The sequence below is a fragment of the Echinococcus granulosus genome (genome assembly GCF_000524195.1).
Source record: "Echinococcus granulosus chromosome Unknown EG_S00046, whole genome shotgun sequence".
NCBI classification, from domain to species: domain Eukaryota; kingdom Metazoa; phylum Platyhelminthes; class Cestoda; order Cyclophyllidea; family Taeniidae; genus Echinococcus; species Echinococcus granulosus.
In genome coordinates, this window is record NW_020170426.1 from 193,769 (window position 1) to 203,702 (window position 9,934).

Here is a 9,934-nt window from a genome sequence, read left to right on the forward strand (position 1 = left end):
TCCCAACTTATTGGCTATTCAGAAATGGGTCTAGATAATAAACATACAACATGGGAACCAATGAATCAAGAGTTCACACTGTGAGTCTCTTGTTTAAACTTCTAGAGTTCGGTAAAATTATTGTCATCGTGTATGAGTTTACTGTGGTGATACGAGGACCAGAAATTTCGCAAGAATTTCACCATAGCAGTGGCTGTAGAGGACGTCCATCCATCAGTGGTTGTTCTTATGGTCACACAATATTGCAAAACTGTAGCCACAGTCTTAAACAAAAAGGTGGTCATCAAGGTAATGCGCTTATTTTGGAGCGTTGATGGAGTGAGCAATGAAATGTTGCATCTCAGCCGGCACCGCCCTCTGTACTTCCTTCATCAGAATTTCCGGGTCATGGCATTCACCCCCCGAATTTGCACTGTTCTCTCCCTTCCTCTGTCGTAATAGCATTGATGAACATTCATTAGCGTGAATCTCCGGTGGTGATACTGATCTCTTCTAAAGGCCAAAAAAATGCGAATAAGTGGGCGCATGAATTGATTCTGACCAATGTGAGTAGAAGGAAGTTCCTAGCACGAGTATATTAGTTATAAGCTTGGTTTCCTGGTGGTATGATAGCCTCAACTATATCTAACCTGACCATCAGTCCCCTTCTGATGGGGGTGGGCGTCAGTAATTTGACTTTCACCTCGAGCTGGGCAGACTTGAGATTCCGGCTGTCTTTGCAAGCGAGTTAACATATTCTCAACATAACGACTGAGAGGTATCCGCGCGTTGCTGGTGTGATGAGTCGGACTCTCTTCCACCGCCTCTGCATCTTGTGTTGGAGGGGAAAGTTTGGATGTGGCGTTCTCGGCATTTTTGGTGTGGGAAGGGACGGTTTGCACGTTGTCACCAACAATGCTACCCGTGTCCTATGATTTGCATTTAAGTAATGCTAGTTCCTATCCTGATTTCCACTTTATGATATTGTGAACTACTTGTTTGCCGTACATTTTCGGCACGAAATTCATCTAGTATCACTTTCCTAAAATCATTTATCAGTTTACACCTTTAGTAATAGCATGGCCTTATATGCAGTTGTTTAAATCAATGGTAGGAATTGTTGATTACAGGATTCATCTTTTCAAAGGCTACAGGACACTCTCGAATTGTTGTATCTGTTTTGCGTTTCTTAAGGAGTCGGCCATCTACGCATCAGGTGACCTCTTCAGGACAGTAACTGCATCTTTGCTGGTCACGTGATAGTGGAAGGATTCAAAAAGCCGTGCTCCTACACAATGCGAGCAATTTATCTCGCTGTAACGCATCTCCTTTGCTATAAGCTCGTTAATACAAACTGTACAGGTTAAGTGGTAATTTGTGGGCATCTTATTAGCCAACTTATGCAGTTGCGAAGACCTGCTTCAGTATTTCTAGATTACACCTCCATTTAGTCTTTGCAATTTACTAGCGAAAACTTCTACCTACAGTTGTGAACCACTTGTAGTGAGAATCGGTTTTAGAAAATCACCTGAAAACACTTCGAAGTCCCACTCGCTCTGTCACTTTTGAGGCAGCGCAACAAAGTAACTGATGAATATTTGGTGGAATTCCAACTATTTTGCAACATTTTCAGTCACATTAACACCTGTCAAAAGACCTCCATGTTAAAACAATCATCTCTCCCACTAGAACGGCTTATATCACAACTTTAGAGAGGCCTCATAGCGCTGAACTCCGCTTTTGGTGATTCGGCTTGGAATTTCAACCAAAAGAACGTAATTAAAGTTATTTACACACAGAAGGCTAATTTCACAGATTCTGAGTGGAACGATGCCGGAAGAAAGAGCCGTTTACTATGGAAAAATTACCTATAATACCCCTTGTTCTCGATAACCCTTCCCATTTTCGTTAAACCGGATCCTACCTTTGTGCCCATGTAAAATGGATTACTAGCTTACCTCACAACCACCATCACGACTAGTACTAAGATCGCCATGATTATCCACCCCAGAACCACTCCTTGGACGTCCATACTGCATCTGTGCTGCAACCCAGGGATCATAAATAACACTTTTCTCCTTCGCCTGAATAGTCGACGACACCACGCGCATGTGACCAGAACTTCTGAACGGCCGAACATCATCTTCCTTTTCCTCAATCACTTTCGACCGAACATCCAGCATGCGTAGCTCCTCCACTTCCGCCACTTTTGGTTTGCCCTGAAAGATATTCCACCAGAACCACACCAGCACCAACATTATAAGGTGGTAGAAGGCATTGCCAAAGAAGATGAGGAGGAAGAGAGCAGAAAGGAAGGAGATACCAGCACAGAGGCCCAGAGTGCCACCGATATTGGCCATTAGGGCGAAGAGGGTGCTGGTCACCTCCTCATTCCACGTGTCTACTCGAGCCGAGCGTAGTCGAATGTCAATTATGATTATATTTTTGCCGTCAGTAAAGTTGGTCTGTCCGCCCGTTGCATCGCCTAGCATTTGAGACCACTTTTGATGGATGGCTGTGTTGGAGTCCAGGGTGGAGAGATTGAGGTCCATCATGTGTCTAGTGATTAGCGGCAACTTCATTGTGAAGTTGCCGTTGATATTGGACACCTCAATTTTGCGTGTATGGTAAAGCATCTGGTAAAACAGGCAGAGGTGGATATAATTACACCGCTTCATGATTGAAGATAATTTACACAGAAGAAACGCAGTTATGATCATCAAGTCATGATCAGAGGCACACGATTACAAATTCTTTCACACTTCGATAAGCTTTGTACATCTACTGACTTCGAATAGGTCAGTTCGCATTTAGCTGCAAGTTGAATTGATCTTGTGTTGCGTCACTAAGTTAAAATATACTTACCTTTAGCTAATATTTAGGTCATCTTAAAATCCATTGACACAAAACACACCCAACGGGGTATGACTGAAGCAAACGCCTCTGCACACCTTGTTACAGTTGACTGGGCACACCTCCTGTCGTAGTTTTTTTCTCATGTCTGGATCATCTCTCGACTCCCATAACAGATCTGGATTGATATAGGCATCAAGAACATTGGAGGTTGGCAGTTTGCTCAACCTCTCATGACACTCAAAGTTGGCACGCGCTCGTTGGGAGGTACGGTCTCGCAAATCGCGGCAGAAATCGACCCTCAGATGAGAAAGATCCAACACCTTCGGAGTTCCTCGGGCCCGTGGATCATCATCGGGCTCTGGAATGTGTGGCACGTGTAGAAGATCTGAGTAGCATCCGCAGGTCTCCAGAATGTGTGACTGCTTTCGATTAGCCACACAGTCCTCGTATGTGTAGTTGTACTCCAGATACTTTGTCAATCCTCCGAAACTCGTGTATCTATTTAATCAATTCTTTAAATGTGAAGTGTTTAACTTAAAACGGTAGATACACTTAGAAACTGCAAAGTCCCTATCATCAAAGTGTCTCATTTGACCGAATACCTGAGTGACCTGAAATAGTAAACCGAAGAAGACAACTTCAACAGCCACGTAGTGTGTACAAGAAAAGTTTGTCCTACCTGTAGGGCTTTGGGTATCTGCTGCACTTCTTGAAGCCGCGAGTGGTTGAGACAAAGTGTAGGCCGGTAACTTGGACCCTGGCAATTTGCCCGAAGTGAACTGCAAAGCTGGATGGCATACTACTAATCTCATAGCCTGGGAAGGTCCCAGGATTATGCACGAAAATGTTTATCCCATCGTAGCTTGGGGCGTCAAACATATGGCTCTGAAAGTTTACGCGACAATTGAGTTTTCAAATGAAGAGGTTTGGAAAAAGCTAACTCGTAGCTAGTCGTATTGCCAAAAGCTATAATTATCTACTACTAACTCACGCTCTTTAATCCCTGCAGATTATAACAATATCAGTCTTTTAATCCTAACACGGCTAGGTCTAATAACGTCATCAGCGAGGAGTTGGAGCTCAACACCCCAATTCCTATTTTAACTGAGCTCGATTTAATTAGGCGACACACTTCGAGATCATTGAGGATCATGTAGGGTTCGGCACCGGTGCCGTTTTGCTCGGCCACGTAGACAAATGTGAGGCCAGCACCCACGGTGACTCTGCGTTTTTCCTCTCTTGGTGAGAAGGTGAAGCACTTGAGGTAGCGCAGATGCACGACTTCAGTGAAGTTGGCAAAGGAGCAGTGCTCCCCGTTGTAGGTACAGTACATCAAGTGGTCGTAGCTCCGTGGATCTGACAAGCCTAAATGCAGGGGTGTGAATGTCGCTAAATCACTTCCCCTTCTCATTAACACCCATGAACTAACTTATATTCTTTATTTAACAGTATAATGACTTAAACTGACGGAATTTGAGTGAACTTACGTCGATGAATTGCCAGTTGTATTAGCATGGCAGCCTGGACGTTCAAATCAGTCGGATGCAGCCCTGCATATTTTAACTTCTGCACGACATGACTTTTTAAATTCTCCAACTCGGCAAGATCCTCCTGTGGCATAGAGAAGTTGGAAAACGGCGCAACTGGACAGATAGTGATATCAGGAAAGACGAGTATTTCATTTTCCGAGAGGATTTGCGTTGCCACAGGGTTGGAGATGTAAGTGAGAATCAGGTCTCTTAGCAGAGCTATAAGAATGGTCATCACAATGATGAAAACTAAGAGCCAGAAAAGAGCTAACCACCCGATTCGGATGTCAATGTGTTTTAGGGCGTGCTCTTTGCTACGAGCGTGAAGCAGTCGACGCCGAGCTAAACGTCCGTGACGGGCGATGTAGTAGGGTAGGTAGGAGGGCTTGCGCTTCTCAAAGTACTCCATCGCAGCGGCTTCTCCCTCCAGTCCTGCTGCGGAGGTTTTTTTTTGACTACCCATTTTCTACTCGCGTTTGGACGATTCTCAGGCAAGCAAAAGCATCGGCCAGGTCGGGGTGTGTCAATTTAAAACCAGACAAATCGATTTATTTCAGGTTGAAATTGAAGTTACTGTCCGTGGCTCATAACTAATGTTCAAATCAGTCAAAGTGTGTGGAATCTATCTTAAGGTAAAAATGACATCTATAAAGAAAGTGGGTCAAACACGTGACCATTGTCGACGCATCCAAATCGCTGATGGAACTTGCAACCACGGTTCCCTCTTGCCCAGTCTTATTCCCATGCTTCAGGTGGAACGGACACTTACAGTGCTGTGCATTAGGAGCATGCCATAGTGGCTTGCTAGATATTCGTAGCATCCCGATTACTTCTGAAGACATCATAGTGGTGCGGAATTTGAAAAAGACATGGTTATTGATAGTGTAATCATTATTATGCATAGAAGCATTTGAGTGATGGACCAGAAAGCCTGCATAACACTATATGCAATGACTGATACGATCAAACGTGGACTATTCTGCACTCTGTTAAAATTATGGGCCATTGTCTCAAATATTCCACATTCTCTACAGTTATCCTCTGGGTACCGACCTGAACAATGTCTGACTTCAGCTTCAAACGTTTTTGCCTTCTGTTTGCTTAACCTACGTTATTCCTTGTTTGACTAAGTGTATACAAATTTCTACCTGAAGGTGCTTAAAATGTCGATGATTTTTTAAGCATTTCTGCGTACGCGTTACAGGCCTGGATAGAATTAGAAATCTTGATGTTTCAATACAACAGGAAAGGTATAAAGGATGTAGAAAAGTTGATTTTGTGGTTGTAGAAAGCATTGTGCTAAAATCTAATCAGATTTAAAGTTTAGTAATGTACTACTTTGATTATTAGTTCAACTCCCCTTTGGTACTTCTGCTGGGAGTAATAGTCTCTGAACAAAGCCCTTCGATGTGTCGATAAACAATCTTCCCAAGAAGTATTATTGTAATGCGTTGGTTGTTCAACCCCCAGTTTTGGTAAAGGGGCCACGTAGGTGCGCCGCTATTGCACCTGTGCCGGGTGGGCTGCCTTGCGGGCCGTGCCGGTAGCCCCAACCCTACTGTATGCCAAAAATGTGCTATGCCTGGGTACTTCGTTTTCTCTCATCTGCGGAGAAGCTCTGAGGTGACGTAATAACAGTACTTTTAGTCCACCTATAATTACTAAAAGCCATTTCCATCAGTTTTTTGCACTTAGAAATTCAAAATTTTTGTTATTGACTCAATCTTGAATGGAAATGATTTAAGTTATGTGCTTGTGCAAATAAATCTTCTGCTAGATGTACTAAAAGTCATGGAATTTAGTAAAAATGGAGTATGAAGAGACGCAGCAAATGAAGCCCAACAAGTGAGTCCTCTTAGCAAACAAGAAATTTTAGTTTTTTTTATCTATCGTGTAGTGGAAACAGTCGAGCGTTCACTTTAAGAAGCGAAACTCAGCACTTTACATTTAATGATTTCACTGGTTAGTTGCTTTTTTTCTCAATGGTTGGACTTTGTGCGTAGAACATTCCTGTAATCCGTAAAGTATTATGGCTAGTAACTATATAAGTCACCTGAAGAAACAGTTTTTAGCCCACGACTTGGAGGGTTCATCGCAAAACAGTTCGAGGAGCATTATTCCGAATTTAGCGAATTACGTATTTAGGATGGCCTAACGGTGTGTTTTGGGCTTTTTTAATGCTGTTGCATGTCAGGAATGGCTATTCTTCAATCTCGTATCAAGGTCACGGCTGAGGTACTTTGCGCAGTCAGTAACGTTAGTCATTGGGGATGGGGGAGACTTGTACAGAGACACTAAATAAGCTTATTCAGCCCTCTTTTGATGTAAAGTTGAAACTGCTATCATTAATAAATGAGAGCGAACAGCGGATTTTGAGGCTTAAGGAAATCGTAATTTTTCCTTTGAACTTCTGATTTTCTTGTGAACTAAGATATCTTTTGGTGAGTCAGCTGGAGCACTCTCAGTATTCTCCTCCCACAGTGAACATTTCCTTAGAGAAATCGAAGAAATTCAACAACAATTAGCCAAACTCGAACCGAATGTCATCTCTTCCCTCCAGAGTGGGAAGGATTTGGCCGAAAAAATTATTCCTGATGTACTTCAGATGAAGTCCCTTCAGGCTTCACTCTCTATTGCAGAAAGGGATGAAGCTATTGCACGTTACCGGTAGTTGTAATTATTTAATATCCCTTAAAACTTTCTCTTGTGTTCCTGAAATGGGCTCTTCTGTTTTTATTTAAGGTCAGAAGTAGTTGCATCTCAAGTACTTGGCTCTCTGGACATGTCTTTAGATTCTTTTCTAAATCTCTCTCTGCACCTTGGGACCCATGTTTCTTCCTCGACTCCCGTCTTGCTACCTCTCCCGCCCTTTTACGGCCCAATGTTGGAACATTTCACAAAGTCGGTTTTTTCTAGTACACTTCTATTATCCAATGCGTGTCGGATTGTTTTTGATTTGACTTCCTTGTAGAATGTTCCAGGAGATACTCAGACAAATGGAATTGCCGAAGATAAGGTCAGTCGGCAATTGGATGGAAATTGGAGGTGATCGTACGAGCAATCGATGTCCCTGGGATGAAGACGTTCTGAAGACTTTTCGCTGTTTGTTTCGAACTCTCAGCAACATCAAGTTACCGTATCTTTTGCTTTTTCATCTTTTTGTACACCTTTAATGTCTCCCGATGGGCCTTCGAGTGTTGCATAGTTGGGTTTTGCCGTGTTAGATTTACACTCTTGAATAATTGAACTTGATGGGTCTTGTGGTCGTCTCTACTTCTACCCTTATCCATATTATTTACTCTAGCATAATATGCTGCTCAATCGTCTTATGGTGTTTTGACATCGAGTTGAATCCGGGCAAAGTAATCACTAATCGTAGTATAGTACCCTTAATTCGTCAAGGGTCTTTCATTGCACCATCTTCCTTCTTTTAATAAGACTAAAATAACCTTGAAGTCTTCTTCATCAGCAAAGTTGTGTATTTGCGGCCACTGTTCTACAGGGCTTTATATTGTTCCAATGGTATGTTCTTCTGTAGCCCATTTTACCAAGGTTTATTTCCTCAGTTAACTTCTGAAATCCGAATTCAGTTGGCCATTGTTTAGTTGTCACTCGTTATTTACTGCTTCATCTTGCTTAATCCGTTTCGCTTTAAATTGATGGGCCTTACAACCATATGAACTTACTTAAATACTTTGTACAAGCTTGCTTTGCCAGTGTCAGGTGCATTTTTTCGTCAGTTTTAAAATCGGCTTTGGATAGATCTGCCATTTCACAGCGGCTTATCTTTCAACTGTCTATTTTATACAGTCCTTTCTAATTAGTACGTAATCGACGATATGTGCATCGAACAGGTCATGCTGAAACTCATCATTGAGCCGGAATTTGTTGTCCCTTTGCCCTCCTGTTCCTTTGTGCTTCCTTAAAGTGTAACTCAGAGAAGGGACTGCTGAAACTGACGCCGCAAAACGTGCCAAGTTGTCCATCCCCGTGCGTCTCATCTTGGAGCCACTGGAAAAACGCTTTCTCTTTAACTTCTACGGCGACCGGATCACCAATAAGCCAGAAAAGGTATGTTTCCATGGTACAACTTCCCGTAACTAATGATGTTTTCAGCCCGAATGGTACTTCACCGAGGTTTTAACTTGGATCACCATCAACGACCAATGGTTAACGTGGATGCAAGACGAACAACTCAAGGATTTGGGCAAGACCTCCTCCAACCTTAGGGTATGTCGTCCCCTCACTCCATTTGGTAATTGCTCTCATTTTGCAGTTATACCAATGGTTAACTGAATCACTTGTTACCCTTATCCCTCTTGCGTAGGTGGATTTCATGCAGGGTCTCATAAGCTTTGTGATGGATAAGATCTCCTTCGATCTTGGTCTTCTTAAAAGCCCTCCCAGGCCACGATGTGCAATTCATCTTAAAGGCAAGAGTGAAATAAATTTTCAGTTTGACCCCTAACCACATTCGACTTACAAAAGTCAAAGTAAAGCCTTGCTGTTTGCTTCAAAAGCACTGAATTTCCATTGATTTCTAGCGGTATTTCATATACTCTTTGTGGTTTCTAAAGCGGTTAAAACCTCTCAATTTGCTTAGTATATTTTTTAGCGTTAGTTACTTTCTGGACGAGGAGCGGCATTTTGGGCCATAGTTTTATTTGCTTTTGACACTATATACCTTCTGTTCAAGTTTACTCAATTACTCCCATAAACTGGTCATTTCCAGTCTTTTGGTGTTCGAGAGTTAAGTTACTACATGTTCAATTACCCATATAATAGTGATGGCGTAAACTACATTTTGGCCAAGTTGATTCAACTCATCTTAATCTCTATTAGCCTCAGTTCAGGAGTCGCATTTTCCAACTTGCACATGGTTCATCAGTAATGTTAATTTGACCAAGAAGCTCATGTTTCTACTAATAACGTACACCTACTTATGTTCGATTTTAAGGATAATACATTCTCCAAGTCATCGCGGAGAGTTTGGGATGTCTACTTCTAAGCGTAGAAGCTAACTTTACTTTCCATTATTTTTTTCGTCTTTCTTTCCTAGGAAAGGAAGGGACAGAAGAAGCAGCTGCAGATTCAACCGGCTCGACTATTGGACTATTGACATCACCACCCTCCTTTTTTGGCCACCTCACAGACGAGATGCTCACATTTGAGAAGTGTTTGGAGGGGCTGTGCTACAACCCACAGGCTCTGCGACCTGCCGACCTCTTCACACATCGTCTCGACGTCCTGCAACATTGGATCACCCTTGAGAGCGACCTTGCCCACAGAAAACTTAAGGATCTTTTGGCTAAGCCCTATGCCTGGCGTGTAGATAACAAGTAACTAGAATGATGGACACTAGGAATCCTGTTTGATGCTGGGTTGTGGGCTATTAAATTTCTTATTTGCCCAGCCACACAGTTTTAATTCGTAGTAATCGGTAGGCAATGATTTCATTCCATGATTCAACTGACTCAACAGTTGATCTATTTCTGTCTACTCTTTAACTTCGATTCCTGTGGAGTGATGGATCAGAGAGTTGGGAGATGCTGGAGGGTTCCAAGACTTCT

At 42.6% G+C, this 9,934-nt stretch overlaps 2 protein-coding genes across 2 annotated transcripts in view; one reads left to right on the plus strand and one right to left on the minus strand. All coding sequences in view use genetic code 11, as the record gives it.

Moving 5' to 3' along the window:
* Nucleotides 1-297: 297 nt before the first annotated feature.
* On the minus strand, nucleotides 298-4,827 carry EGR_05798 (FMRFamide-activated amiloride-sensitive sodium channel; the record flags this gene model as incomplete). The annotated part of the gene is made up of 7 exons (XM_024495047.1): nucleotides 298-492; nucleotides 630-908; nucleotides 1,938-2,615; nucleotides 2,931-3,333; nucleotides 3,515-3,720; nucleotides 3,968-4,200; nucleotides 4,323-4,827. The coding sequence occupies 7 exons, from the start codon at nucleotides 4,825-4,827 to the stop codon at nucleotides 298-300; spliced, it is 2,499 nt and encodes an 832-aa protein (XP_024350510.1).
* Nucleotides 4,828-6,634: 1,807 nt separating this feature from the next.
* Nucleotides 6,635-9,934, plus strand: part of EGR_05799 (RAD50-interacting protein) — a gene marked incomplete at both ends in the record, with an annotated part of 9,548 nt that continues 6,248 nt past the window's right edge. The window contains 8 exons of the mRNA XM_024495048.1: nucleotides 6,635-6,754; nucleotides 6,796-7,031; nucleotides 7,107-7,265; nucleotides 7,336-7,494; nucleotides 8,303-8,435; nucleotides 8,481-8,594; nucleotides 8,692-8,803; nucleotides 9,424-9,703. Of these exons, the coding sequence (XP_024350511.1) occupies nucleotides 6,635-6,754; nucleotides 6,796-7,031; nucleotides 7,107-7,265; nucleotides 7,336-7,494; nucleotides 8,303-8,435; nucleotides 8,481-8,594; nucleotides 8,692-8,803; nucleotides 9,424-9,703 (1,313 nt within the window). The remainder of the gene's footprint in view (nucleotides 6,755-6,795; nucleotides 7,032-7,106; nucleotides 7,266-7,335; nucleotides 7,495-8,302; nucleotides 8,436-8,480; nucleotides 8,595-8,691; nucleotides 8,804-9,423; nucleotides 9,704-9,934) is intronic.